Source organism: Tachysurus fulvidraco, chromosome 23, assembly GCF_022655615.1.
Source record: "Tachysurus fulvidraco isolate hzauxx_2018 chromosome 23, HZAU_PFXX_2.0, whole genome shotgun sequence".
Taxonomy (NCBI): Eukaryota; Metazoa; Chordata; class Actinopteri; order Siluriformes; family Bagridae; genus Tachysurus; species Tachysurus fulvidraco.
In genome coordinates, this window is record NC_062540.1 from 10,337,805 (window position 1) to 10,353,346 (window position 15,542).

Below are 15,542 nucleotides of genomic sequence, written 5' to 3' on the forward strand. Positions count from 1 at the left end.
TTAAAAAAAATTTTATATTCACAGTCTAAGTCTTTTGCAGTGGATGGTATATACCATGCACATAAGTGTATTAGGTTTCCTCCAATCAAAGTGCAAGACTTTCTGCACCATGATCGTTTTAATTCCGGTGAAGACATGGTCCAGAATCCCTCGATCAGCAATACAAACATATAATAACATGACTGTCAAGACAAATGTGGAGAACTCACTTAAATAACAACTCCTGTATTGTGTGCCAGCAATGTTAAACAGTTTTATTTGTTTGTAGCTGTTTTAAAAAACTGCTAAAAAAAACTTAAAATCTATTATAATAAATAGAAAAAGGATAATTGTTAAATCAGTTCACACATATAACATTGGCAATGAAAGGAAAACCTAAAATAAAAATCACACGAGTGATTAATTTAATAAGCTTATAGAAAAGGTATAAACACATACAAAATCTAAAGATAGAGCCTTTAATTGTTTTGGATAATTCAATATCTATCTTATCTCTTTGATTCTGATTTGAAGTTAAATTAGAAATGAGATGCAGAATTAACCAAAAAAATTACAAATATTTAGAACAAAAGACATTTAGGTAATATATCAGGTTAATATGTTTAAATGAATTTGAGAAAGATTTATATAATAAATTGCTCTTATTGCACAGGTGTTTGAATAAAGAAGCATTGAATAAAATGGTACGGGTAGATGGGATCAGAAGGAGTATGAATTCATAGGTGTATGGTAAAACAGGACAGTCATATAATTATGGAAATAGTTAATTTCATATAAAAGAATGCAGTAATATGATGAAGAGTTACATACCAAACAAGTTCATTTCAGGCAGTTTCAACCTAATATAGGTTGCAATTTTGAAATATTTTATGTAAACCTTTCAAACAAACTGCAAATTCACAATTCACACAATGCAATTGGGATGAAAAGTCAGCGGGTGGGACTGTGATTAAAATATCATTTATATAAACACTAAAACAAGACAAATTGAACTGCATAACTTGAACTAATTCAAATTCATAATGTTCAGGATCTTTTAATGAATCAGTTTGATTAAGCATGTCAAACCATGGAACTTAACCTTCTGAAATTCGCAGTTAAACCCGTAGAATAATAAGAGCCAGAAGAACAGCTTAAAAATATCAGAAGACACTAATCCTCAACAATTCCATACATAAATTATGACTTTGTACAATTTTGTGCAATCACATGCTACACTCTAAATTAGATAAAAGGCTTTGCAGGATTAAATTAAGATTGCATTCTATTTTAATTCATTGTCATTCACTCACTGAACATTGGATACTTATGCAGGTGCACTTGCTGTATGTGCCTGGCCTAACTGTGTGTGAGTTATCTCAGGGTTGCTGTTGATACTGGCTCTCCGTGGCTGTGTAGAAATCCTCCAGCACGCTCTGAAGATACTCAAAGGTTGGCCTGTCTTCTGGCTTGTTCTTCCAGCACTCTAGCATAATGTCATACAGCTCCTGAGGACATGAGTCCGTGCGCTGCATGCGATACCCTCTCTCCAGAGAACGAATCACCTCTGGGTTCGTCATGCCTGGAAGATACACAGAATCACACAGATTGTGAGACAGTGGAAATTAAAAGGTTTGCACAATATAAACACAGTGGAACATCTCTTGATCATACACTGTTCTGTTTTGTCCGAGCCCATGACTATAAAAACTTCCTATTGTGAATCTACAACCTGTGCAGTAGGAATTTGTACGTATTTATTGAGCAGCCACAGATGAACAAGTAATATACGATTGCCTATGAGTACACGGATCTACTGGGTTCAATTACCTCTACATGAAGAGGCTTTCTGCATAAGCAAACCATCATGTTTTAGAAACCTCAAATTGTATGTCTTTTTCCGCAAAACAGATTACTAAGCACCTAAAATGAAAGTTTAGTTCATTTGTTAATTGCTTGCAGTACTGAATATTTCAACACTGTACATGCACAAACTTATACATGCTGAAAAGTACAGTGTGCTGAAGCATCTTCCAAAATAAATACCTCAAAAGTGAATATAAAATGACCTAATAGCTCCAAAGTTTTATTAAAATTATCTTAAAAATGATTTTAAAAAGTACTGTTTAAGTGGACTGCAGGTTAAAACTGCTTCAGGCAAATAGTGCTTGATTTATATTGGATATGCTTGGCGTTAAAAATAGTATTGCTACTAGCCACCAGAGGTCAGTAGAGACATTGTGACTTCACTGTAATCAAAATACAACCGCTTCTGTCATGCTACTGAATCAATAGTTAGATTGACTGATCACCTCCATCTTAATGGGAGTGGTTTGTTCCATAAAGATTCATTGAATGATTTGATGTTGATATGAGAATAGTCTGTGGAGATCACCACAGTTCAACAGTTTGATTTGAAGTTTTTTGGAGCTTTCTAGCATCGTCTTCATAATACCGATTGACGGAATATCCTTTACTAAGATGCTGTTCCATACATTTGACATCTGCATATACAAAGACTTTTTTCCCAACATAACTATGTACTAGGCTCATTGTCTTTATGATTAAAATAAAAACATTATTTTGAGTCAATAGTACAGAACATGATGGCTAAGCTTCTACCTCAAAGTTACTGCACTAACAGCAGATATTCTGTGATTAAGTTCATCATGATGGTTGTAAATTCGGTCTATATGTTTAACTTAATTAAAAATTGTTGTTCCTTCCAACACTGTGGATATTGTACATTGAACATACCCCTCAGTAAACTTTAAATTAATATTTGGAGTGGCAGTGCTTACCTGGGTAAGGTGTTCTGCCATAACTGATAATCTCAGTGAGCAGAATACCGAAGGACCACACGTCTGATTTGATGGTGAAGGAGCCGTAGTTAATAGCTTCTGGCGCAGTCCACTTAATGGGGAATTTGGCACCTTTAACAGAATATATGCAAGATCAGTGGTTAGATGTTAGATGGTTAGAAGTCTCATTATGTAATCAGTTAAGTAACACTAGTTTAGCAAAATTCAGTATCTAAAGGTGAACGTGTATATGCAAATAGCAAAAAAGCAGATATGCTGATTTTAGAACTATGAAATTACTTACCCTCTCTGGCAGTATATTCATTATCTTCTATGATACGTGCCAGACCAAAGTCAGCAATTTTGCACACCAGACTCTTATTAACCAGAATGTTGGCAGCCCGAAGGTCTCTGTGAATGTAGTTCCTTCGTTCAATGTAGGCCATGCCTTCTGCTGTCTGGGTAGGCAGAGACAGGTAGAATAGACAATCTCATATACGGTCTACAGTAAGAGTCGTTTATCAATATACAACAACATGCCATGAATCTGTCACAGACTGCCTCTGCAGTAATACTTTCAGATTAGAATGTTACATGCTTTGTTTTTCATCTATGAAACCCTGTGATTATAAGGATCACGATATGTGGTTTTATTTTTAGAACCCTTTGATTTCTGTACCCTTTTGGAACCCTTTGATTTTAACCCTTTGTGCGTGTGTCTGTGAGCCTAAATACATTAGAAATGGACATGAACACAGACACGCACACATGAAGCCTGATACACCGGGGCACAGTGTAAATGCACCTTTACACACACAGTGTTGCTTATCAGATTTGAATATTAAAATTCAACCACTAACAGGACAAACCTGCTTTGTACATCAGAGGCAAATATACAGTGGTACATTCAGTTCCACACCAAAAAAAGCTCTGCAGGAACTATAGAATGAGGGCAGAATGGAAAGACAGACTCAGACAGACTCACCTGTGCAGAGAAGTCTATCAGTTTGGGTAACTGGAGACGATTTCCTTCATCACTCTTGAGGAAGTCCAATAAACTGCCTTTAAAATGCACACACAGACAGTTTAAAATGGGTTCTCTTTAGCTTGTATACAGAAAATCTTATATTTGCTCACACACACCCACACACACCTTTCTCCATAAACTCTGTGATGATGTAGATGGGCTCTTCCTTGGTAACTACAGCATTGAGACGGACCAGCTTGTCATGTTGGAGGCTCTTCATAAGGTTTGCTTCCATCAGGAATGCCTCCACAGACATGCTGCCCGGCTTCATAGTCTTCACAGCCACCTTGGTGTGTTTGTTGTATGTTGCTGAAAATGAGAAGCCACAATGTTCAAAACGCCATAACATAAGCTATAACATTTTATTATGATTAAATGGTTGTTTGACACATACCCATCCAAACTTCTCCAAATTGTCCAGCTCCCAGCTTTTTGTCCAGCTTGAGGGATTCTCGTGGGATTTCCCAGGCATCCTTTTCCCACGGCTTCTGGGGTTTGGCACTGATACAGGCGGTAGTGAGTGCCTGACACAGTCCATCTCCTTGCTCTGTGACAGAAATACATCTTGCTTATGAAGCTGCTTCTGTATGTCGTGCAAAGGACACTGTCCTGTTCTAATGCAAAAACCTGATATACTAGCAGGAAAAGGCTGCTTTCCACTAGTGACTGTGACAGTGCAGACTGGGTTTCTTGCAGTATGTGTTTTTTTAAGTTCTTTATTTTTGCAATGTAGGTCAAAATGAGAACACTAAAAAAGTTATTAACTTGAGGCTAGTGACATTTTTTGCCTTACATCTGAGTGTATGTTATTATAGACCACAGTGCATAACACAAAGTGTTCAGAGTGATTGCTTATGAAAAAGCACATGTGAGTAAGAAGGCTACTTTACTTAATGCTGAGATGAACTTCTGTGAAAACAACTCACAGTGTCAAGACATTGTCTAATAGCTGATGAATAAACTGTTTTCACACTGTGATCAACCCTTGCATCCTATTATATTATATAATTTTCTCGCTAATTAATTTTTTAAATCATGTGAAATATGCCTTGTATCCATGCAGCATAACATAAACTAATAAAACATTAGAAAGTTTCTTTGTTAAATAAAAAAAGATAACAGCTACAGTACAGTTAAATAAAACTTTTCAACAATATACGGTGTGGTGTAAAGATCACATGACTCGATCTGACTCTTACTCTTGTAATGATTGACAAGCTCTTGCAGGGTGATAAAGGTGATACGAGGTGAAATGTAGAAGCCTCCGCTGTCTAGCGTACGAATCTTGTAATGCTTCACTGTGTCACCCGTTTGAGGGTCATAGTCCCTTACTGACAGTGAGTAGCTTCCTGTAAATAGAAGAATAATTTATATGACAAGAATAAATATATTTTAGGCAGTAAAATATAAGTAATTATTTGAGTAGATTCAGTTGAATTTATGTTTGATTGCCTGTATGTTTAAATCACCTTTGGTGGTCTCACTGTCTCTGATCATATAAGAGCCCACTTTATTTCCAGAGACCAGAAGCTGTCTCTCTGCATCTTTCCTGCTCACTCCTGTGAAGAACCAGCTGAAAGACACACATAACGTACAGCAGTTCAGAGCATTGGCTTAGAGGTGTGAGTTAAAACTAGGAACTAAATGAGTGACTGGAAGAAAAAAATTGCTTGCGTGAGCATCAATTCGACATAAAGCACGAAGGACAAAGTGAGATTTCTTTCCAATAACATTCTAATAACAGGTAATTTTCTCCTTTAGGCAATTTAGGAGCATTTAAAAACAACCTAGCTGCAATTTACTCTCAAATAAAGTAAATATGCTATACAGTATAAAAACATATTGGCTTAAATTATTCCAATTACTTTATGTCTTTAACCTCTACCAAGAGATATAAAGTATATTGTATATTTGGAATGTGAATATTTTAGAAAATGCAACCAACAAGGTTCCTCTCAATGCATTTTGGATCACCTTAGGAAACGTTTCAAATATCATGTAAAAATGGAATTTAAGGCCATTTTACTGCTGCCAAACGTCAACTGCTGCCATCACATACAGTAGATCACAGAATACATGAAACTCAGTGAGCAAATGCTGTTTGTTTAAATATGTTCAAATCTAGCTCTATTTACCTCTAAATAATTTAATTCCAAACCTGGATTATCTGATTATGTGTTGCACTCATACATTTGGCACACTGTATAACGTGTCTGTGTTGTATAATATTGTGTAGGTTATACACTCACTCTTCAGTTTGAAGTGTGTCTTTAGCTACGTAGTTACTGGGGATGTAGCCCTCCTGGCCAGTGCTTATCAACATTGCTTTCCACCATTCACCTGACCTACAGAGAGACAAATCATGAAATGAATATTACTCATGTACAGAAGTACATCTAGTTACTGTACCCACTTTTTAAAAAGCTTATGTCAAGATTCCACTTACTCTTCTAATATTTTTAACTTGTCGCCTTTTTTAAAGCCCAGGTCTCCATCGTGCAACCCTTCATAGTCAAAGAGCGCTATCGCAGTTTTCTCAAAATCTAAGAAGCATGAACAGACTATTAGATTCAGAGTTAGTTAGTTCTAATGACATTATAAAAATGCATAAATCTTGAAGCTTGCACAGGAAGGGCTGAGAATCTGTATCTATCGTACTATAACTAGAGTATTAGTCAAGCAGCAAACAGGAAATCCAAAAATCTAACACAAATTATGGCTTGTTTGTGCAACTTCTTTGCAAATGAACAGTGTTGGCAAAGTGCTGTATTAATAGCTCAACTCTAAAAAAAGTGTCAAAAGTGACTTCCTCTTTAGTGTGTACTAAATGTTTTAAAAACCATTTCTCTGCCTCAATATGACTGAAATGATTTCTAGCATTAACCGGGTTATAAAGCAGTAAATCCACACACCTGCTTTTTAACGGATCGTTTTAGCAATAAACGTATGTATCAACTCTTTAATAAAGCAAAACATATCACTCACCATCTGCGCTTGAGGAAGGAGGAATAGGGCTGGATTTGTTCTGTTAAAAAAATTAAAAAGTATTTTTATTGACGCATGCTTCGTTTGATCATTTGATTTCCCCAAGTGTTTTTATATGCTTATAAACCTGAACCTTAATAACAGAAATTAAATGTTTTACAGGAGCTTAGTTCAATTGTACAGTATGTGTGGTTTGTACCAAATAATATGTACCTAGCTGTGTGCAACAAATATAAATGAATCATTTTCATGCTTTTGATCTGAAAATAAATGCTTTAATTCATACTTAAACAAATGCTGATTACTGCTGCTGATTATTGCTGTATTCATAAATTCCAGGATTCTCCTTCATAATATGCTCATACTGAACATCCTTTCAACACACTCTTTATTTTAATTTACTTTCAATTACTCTTTGACTTTAAACTATCGTTGTAGAGAAGGACTGGATTATAATCGCACTGGTATCTGGTATCACCCAGAAGAGGTTGGGTTCCCTTTTGAGTCTGGTTCCTCTTTCCTTGCCACTGGCGGCTCTCGCTTGGCGGCTCTCGCTTAAACAGTGTCAAGCTGATTTTGTGACGATGTCACGGTGTTCGTTTCGATTGAACCGAACTGATATTATTAGCAATCATTTTTGACTTGTGTTTCGGGCTTAAGAAGAATTAAAATGATTCACAAAGTATATAGTCTGCATTCACATGAAGAGGCAGAGCGACGAAGTGCTTAGTTCACATCCTGGATGAAATAACATAAGCTTTGTACAGTCGCCACAAATCCCTGGTTTTAATTAGAGAACAACAAAACACAAAAGTCACTAAAGGCACAAACAGAAAGTGTATGTAAAACATGATCGCATTTTGGTCATTATTAAAATAAGAGAACTGTACATCACATTAAGATAAGATAAGGTTACCGTACACTGGAACAGACTGAAATCTGCTGTGTCTGTATAATTACAATCTATATTTAAGCACAACATTAGGGATTAATTATTTTAGCACCTGTCTTGACATTACATAATGCTAACAGTAATGAAGAAAGGAGTTTCATTGCTTGTAGAAATAAAAATAAACCTGCATTCGAGGAGTGGATGTTTCTTCAAGACATAGAAAAGTGTTCTCTAAAGCAGTAGTTGGGGTACCTCAGTGCGTCCATGAGGCATAACCATGGTATCCGTCATTTTTATTTGATTTCATTAAAAATAAATCTTACAGTAATGGAAATCAACTTATCATGATTAAACCTAGCTATTATTACAAATATGCTCTGAAAGTTGACTGCTTGACTAGTCATTTGATTTGATTTGATTTACTCAAAACCTCAATAAGTCAAAAAACAGATACAGATAATAAATACTGGCTACAGATGATGTCAACTAATAAAACCTAGTCTGTGTGTAGACATCTCTGTTATACAAAATCTTTTTTTTTTTTTTTTTTTTTCATTATACATATTTCAGTTTGAAATCTTTGGACAATTAAGTCTCATAATAATGTACAATTATTGTCCACCTGCACATTTGTGCAGTTATTTAATCAGCCATTTGTGTGGCAGCATTGCAATGTATAAAGTCAATAATGTATAAAGTCAGGTAATGTTCACTTCAAACATCAGAATGAAGAAAAATTGTGATCTCTGTCATTTTGACCGTAGCAGGGTTGTTGGTACACTGATTCACTGAAACTGGACAGCTGAAGATTAGAAAAGTTGAAGATGATTCTGCAACTGGCCTGTTTCATGCGTATGTTTCGTGTTTCTGTTCCACCTTAGATTCTGGTTCTTTGCTGAGGTGAGTGTAAGTCAATGTGATCATTGTTGTAACCCATACACCTAGGTTCTATGTTTTGTGCATTCGGTGAGTTTTTTCTGCTCACCACAGAAAAACAGTCCCTATTCGAGTTTAAATAGACTTCCTGTCAGCTCAAAGCATTCTGGTCATTCTCCACTAATCTCTCTCCTCAACGAGGTGTTTCAGCCTGCAGACCTTCTGCACAAGGAATGTTTGCTTTTTCAAACCGTAAAAAGAAGATCAGTAGTGTGTGAAATATTCAAACCAGTAGATCTGTCACAAACCAACGTGCCACTGTTCGATGTGATCATTAACTACAGCTCTTGACCTCTTTCTGTCAAATGATTAGTTAACTGTATAAATGTGCAGGTGTTCCTTATAAAGTGGATAACAAACGTATACTGTACACATCATGTGTTAGTACCTTATTCTAGACAACAAATTCTGTTCTCATCACAGTCATTAGCTGTGTCTAAAACGATGCCAGATTCTCTTTAAACAAACTTAGTGTGTGAGATTCAGCCTATGCCTACATCAATTGATAAAAGTGTACTAGAAATGGTGTAATAGGTAGGGGATAGTGTGTGGTTTCTGAAAGACTGCCAATGTGACATTTCGGCTTATTTTAGTGTAATATCTTTGGAGAGAAATAGTCTGCTGTGCCATTACCCGATGAAGTACGTCCAAGATAGCTGAATATAATAAAATATTCCATGCCGATGACCTAGCGAAACACAGCCAGCACAATAATGTGCAATCGTCAACGTTTTAGCTGAAACACTTCTTCTTTCCATTAAGCCTCTAGGTTTTTGTGCTCAACCCAACTTAAACCCTGGTGTAGAGCACTTACACTTACAGCCTTGCTCCCTGTCGTAGGGTCTTTGACATAGTGCGCCGTCTGATTGCGGTTGCCCATGTCGTTTCCCACAGTTTTGCCACCTGAATCCTGGTCTGGTTTGGTGCCAACGCAGCCCATGATAAAAACCTACACATAGAAAGTGAGTATAGAATGAGTACAGAAACATGAGACATTGCTGCATAGCAGTGACAAAACTTGTAATAACTTTGCTTCATGCTGCCTGTGACCTGACCATATTTATTAGTAGTAGATCGAGAGAGAATTTGGATTTGGCCTTTTTTGAATACAGAAAATGCAGAGATGGTGGTCCTGTGGTGTGTGTGTGTGTGTTTGTATGTGTGTGTTTGTGTGTGTGTGTGTGTGTGTGTGTGTGTGTGTGTGTGTGTGTGTGTGTGTGTGTGTGTGTGTGCGTGCGTGCGTGCGTGTGTGTGTGAGTGCGTGCGTGTGAGAGAGAGCGAGAGAGAGAGAACCAATGATTAGAAAGTTAGATATCAAAATATATCAAAAGGAAGAAGCCAGGGGAAGCTCTGAGACACCTCACCAGCACACATCCTCCACCCACCCCCACACACACACACACCCCCACACATCACAGCTGCATATAGTACAGATTAAGCTAACAGTACAACCATAAAAATGTTCCTTTTTTTTTTTTTTTTTTTTGAGGAAATCAAAGTTTCTTGTCGGTGGGAAAGTCGTGTTTTGCGTGTATACATCAATGGTTCTAGCCTGTAATAATCTCTCTCTCCCTCTCCTTCATTTGATATTAAAGCTTGATGGCAAGGAAAAAAGACAGATAAAATTATGCTGTAATTCATTCTGTAGTGGTAAATAAGTAGAAAAGGCATAGTAGATGTTTAGAGGAAAACAAACGCAGCTCATGTATAACATATAAAGCATAAATAATGCTTTCATTTCTATTTCTTTAATTTCATTTCTTCTTATTTCTCATCACATCACCAATATTGTAACCTGCATTTTGAGAGGTTGTGTTAATTTGGCCATACATGATAAAAAACAAATAAAACGATTAAATAACAAACAAACAAACAAACAAACAAACAAACAAACAAACACACACAATATCAGATGAACGGGTGATAATCCCCCCCCCAACCCCCCACCCCAAAAAAAACAAAAACAAAAAAAACTTTACACCACATCAGAGTCTCTGCACTTTTTTATACTGGTTTCTTATTAAACAGTGACAACAGGAAGCGCTATAAAAAGCGTTTTTCAGTCTTCTTCGTTATTTATAACCTGATTCTGCAGCACACAGGTAGCTGATCCATAAACATCCTTTGTGACGGAAAGAAACTCCCTGCTAAGCTCTGCAGGAGAGTTTTTATACTGCAGCATTAATACAGTATGCTGTAGTTTATAGGTGGGATGAAGCAGAGATTGCAAAGTAGTGGGGGTTTCCTGTAGATAAACACATGCACTGTATACTGGTATAAAAAGAGGTCATATCTCTGTACAAACAAGTTCTCTGAGTCAACTACTGTGCATGTAGAAATCATTGGCAGAATCAATTGCATGGTTTATTGCACCACTTTATACCACCACTTTATTATTATGTATGTATGTGTGTGTTTATATATATATATATATATATATATGATGTGATAAAAGATACAAAAATAAAAGCATTGCTCTCACCTTTGGACAAGACAGGCATTGTGAGAGAATGGCGGTCCAAAGTGAAAAGCAAGACACAAAGCTACTAAACTGCTGTGTCCTACCGAGTAGATAAGTATATATAGTGCATGCCGAGTCCAGGACACAAACAGTATTCAAACAGCATATTCAAAGTGATTTAAACAGAAGAGCAGGAAGGCAGAGTCCAGTTATGAGAAAACACCCTACAATCACTTCCTCAATCAATTAAAAAAAAAAGACCAGAGAAGGTATGGAATGGAATGGAAAAATATTATAAATAATTCATTTCAATGAAACATCATGTGCTTGTATGTCACTGGAATATCATTTTATACAATGAGATTAAGCGAGATTAAGGTTTTTTTTTGGCATGAAAATACCGAGCTGAAATAAACATGGAAACATTCATCTCGCATACAAAATCTCACTCAGAACATGGATACTAAAATGTATTTTAGTACGTTACTTTTATTGTATCTTTCACCTGGAAATGTGTGAATAGTTTAGCTGTGAAAAGAAAAACTTTACACTAAATATACATTATATATGCTATATATTATACACTATCATTCTATTTCAATTTCAATGATTTGTATAGCACTTTTAACAATTGACATTGTCTCAAAGCAGGTTTTCATAAGTATAGAAACCGAATAAAAATGTTAAAGTTTTAAAATTATGTTACTAAATATCTCTAACATCTATCCCTAATGAGTAAGCCTGAGGTTACGGTATAATTCCAGGTAAAGGGTACATACTAAAGGCACAAAAGGTTTACACCTATGGATACCAACCCATTGACAAGGAATGGAACAGATTAATTAAAAAAAACATTATTAATTAAAAAAAAAAATCCTGTAGATTTTTCTCAAGCATTAGTTGCAATATACAATGAACCGTGTCTTGGTTGTTTCTATATACAAATAATGTTTACATGTATGTATAAATATCAATACCAAAAAAGACGGTCTGATTCAAAGGGTCGGAATCTCTAGTTTACCATAAGGGTTTAGTGGGGTAGGAGATTACAGCTGATTGGCACTGTTGTAGTCAAACATATGCAAACACACACACACACACTCTCTTTCTCTCTCGCTCTCTCTGACGATACCCAATGTAGATGTAAGGCACTGAAGAAGAATGAAGGCAAACTGAAAATTTGCTTCCTCATTCCGCTCTCACTGGTTCCTCTTTTGCTCTATTCTTATTACTGTGCACCTATATCTGTCTCATTCTTACTACTGCTTTTTGTTACTGAAGCTGGAACTTTATATATATTCAGCTGTTTTTTTTTTCTCTTCATGCTAAAGTGTATTTTTTCCTGGCAGGTCTTAACAGTTTTCGGGGTATACCACCATCCATTCAATTTGAGATCTATGTTTAAGCAAGGTACCTTCACCTCTTCATCTACGTAAGACGTCTGTAATCAATAATACTGTAATCAAATAATGTCTGGGAAAAAATCCACACAAAGGGTTTCATGTACTCTCGTTAGCCATACAGAACAGAGAAATGCCCAGATTTCTGTTATAGACTAAAGGCATGTTCAGAACACTGACCTCAGAGCAAGGGGGAAGTCAGCTGTAGGCCTTTGCCAACAGGAAGTATGGTATTTGAAGGTGGTAACTAATGTGAAAAAGGGAGCATTTAAAGCTTAACTTTTTTTTTTTTTGAAAGAAACAACTACGACCTCCAGTGCAGTGCATGACAAAGGTGCAGCCTTTAGTATTTTGCCATTCCGGTGTTTTTGACCCTATGTTTTGCTGTGCTGTTAGCTGTTGTTCTGCATGATTTGCCTTGTGTGTGAATATGTGTATATTTTTCAGTTTGCACACTTGAAATGTAAAGATCGTGTCAGTCTTTTAGAGTGTCTACGCTGTGAAGTTTATCGCACTCTGGCCTAGTGCTTTCTCTCACTGCTCACGATCTCACACTTATTTGTGGTCAGTTAGTGGAAACTTGTGTTGTGTGTTGCTGGTATTTTTGTCACTTTTTTTTTTAAACAGTTTCACATGAAAGGCTAAAAGGAGCTGGTAAACAGTATCATTTATTAATCCTTAGTTTAGTGCTTTAAAGCCTGAAAAGCTTTAAGCATTGTAACATATTGGATTGTCAGATTGGGCACGCCTCTTAGTAGTTAAACCAATCAGATGCTCACTTATTGTGAAGTTGAAATCTTAAAATAAAAACATTTTATTCCTCTGTGACCACCATCGGTTGTGCGAAAGATCGCATTATTAATGTAAAAGTTTTCATCTTCAATAAGTCAAAATGTTCTTATCATTTGAGGAACATAAAGTTAAGCACAGAACTTAAGATGACTAACAGGACACACTGATATATTTCATTACTACATAAATAACATTAGAGACTGACAAAACCTTGATTAGTTTGTTTGTTTGTTTGTTTGGTTGGTTGCTTGTTTGGTTTATATAATTCTTCTGCTAATCGTGTTGGATTGTTTAGTAAAAGGAAATGGATAACACACAATCTGAGTAGCTCAGTCTAGCTAGAACCAGTTTAAAATCGCAGAAATAACCTGCTAATATGTTATATAAAGGTTCCACATTCATAACTTTACCATTTAAAATCCCCAAAGAAATCTATATAACAAGTGACAACGTTATTTCTGATCCGTAGGGTGCTAAAGTTCTTGATGCTACTGAAATAAACAAATAATAAATAAATAAAGTAAAAAAAATAAAAAATCCTTACCCGGGTCAAAGTTAATTTAATCCACGAACGCCTTTCAAGATGTTGATCATCAGATAAGTTTTCTTTGACCCACTAAAGCACTTTCTATGCCGGTTCCTTCATCTCGTCTAGCAAGTGAAGATGTACAGTACAGTATGTGAATGAGGAGGAAGTTCAACCTCCTACTGAGTAAAAACTGTGTCCGAACGCGCGCGCAGAGTCATAGGCTGCGTTCCAAACCACACACCAACCTACTTAATAGTGTCGAGCTCTACGTGAGGCGCTACGTCATCAAGGGCAAGAGAATGTACATAGCGATTTACATGAAGCATGCAGGTACATGAAGCTCACGAACGGTTGGTTTTGGGGATGTCACTCTGTAACGGTCTGGATCAGAAATCACTCCGGTTAACCATAATCATCACTCCACCATGCAGCTCTATTATTGCTCTATCTGGCAACCCTGGGGAGGCCAAACTGTGGCAGTCTGCTGTTATTTATTATAAGTAATAAAATAAAACAATAAAAAAATATTATATTGTACTTTTTAACCCTTATATACTCAAAGTGTTTGCTGAAGCATGCTTGCTGAAATAGAATACAACTCTAGCATGAAATACACACACACACACACACACACACACACACACACACACACACACACACACACACACACACACACACACACACACTCACTCACACACAAACATTATTGTTGGTGTTAATTGTTGTTGTTGTTGTTGTTGTTGTTACGACAGAGTGTATTAGGATACAATCAGTATTGCTCTAATCCCTTTTTAAATGTTAGGATTAAAAAGCTACTTCTTCCATGGAGATCATGAGAGAGAGAGAGAGAGAGAGAGAGAGAGAGAGAGAGAGAGAGAGAGAGAGAGAGAGAGAGACAGAGACAGAGACAGAGACAGAGAGAGACAGAGACAGAGAGTCTCTGTATAGGATTAAATGGATAATAGGGGATGGGTTATTACTCTTTGCTCTTGAGGTTCCCCATGCTTAAAATCATTCCATCTGTTCACTGGTAAATAAAAAGGACATGACTGCATGGTACACACACACCCATACATACACACACACACACACACACACACACACACACACACACACACACACACACACACACAAACATAGCCTTCACACAGCACAACTCACATGTATCGGCTCATAATATGTAAATAATTTAGAGAGAAGGAGGAAGCAAGACTCTAATGCTAATACTAATCAGCTAAACAACTAGAAATGGTTTTATAATCCACCCCAAACATCACCTTATAATATGAGCACCTTGGAAAAGCATTATATCTGCATTATTTTTAATGTAATAACTGACTAATAAGACTTTTATGTATTATTTTAGGTTTCTAAATGTTACGTAGCATAATAGATGAATAAACGTTGATATCTTTGAAACTAGCCATCCTATTTTTGTCAAAATAGTACCAACTTTTACAAAAATGATAACTGCATAAAAAATATTTTTTATGTATCATTATTAAAAATAAAATAAAAGTTACATTTACTACATACAAACTACATACAATTCTGATAGTAGTACTGCGGTATACATACGTCACTACACGTGTTGTGAAATAACAAATGAACATCCCGGTAGTGAAATATTGTTTCCCGTTTGCTCTGTCAGGGGAAATGTGTCCACACTGCTGTGTACCTCACTGCCTTTGCTGTAACCCCTGTTAGAGTCACTGCTAAAGAAACACACCACACATCAAA

At 36.3% G+C, this 15,542-nt stretch overlaps 1 protein-coding gene across 2 annotated transcripts; it reads right to left on the bottom strand.

Annotated features, from left to right (window-relative positions):
* Positions 1–228: 228 nt before the first annotated feature.
* On the bottom strand, positions 229–14,012 carry hck (HCK proto-oncogene, Src family tyrosine kinase). Of its 2 annotated transcripts, none has more exons than XM_027144998.2 (13): positions 13,818–14,012; positions 9,441–9,569; positions 6,793–6,832; positions 6,254–6,350; positions 6,057–6,152; positions 5,277–5,380; positions 5,007–5,156; positions 4,202–4,354; positions 3,934–4,116; positions 3,766–3,842; positions 3,085–3,238; positions 2,781–2,912; positions 229–1,561 (listed from the first exon to the last, which is right to left on the bottom strand). In XM_027144998.2, exons 2-13 carry the CDS (start codon positions 9,558–9,560, stop codon positions 1,359–1,361), a joined length of 1,509 nt encoding a protein of 502 aa, XP_027000799.1. In that variant the 5' UTR covers positions 9,561–9,569; positions 13,818–14,012; the 3' UTR covers positions 229–1,358. The 2 variants fall into 2 exon arrangements, with proteins under 2 accessions (XP_027000799.1, XP_027000798.1); XM_027144997.2 differs by having other exon boundaries at positions 9,435–9,569.
* Positions 14,013–15,542: the final 1,530 nt, after the last annotated feature.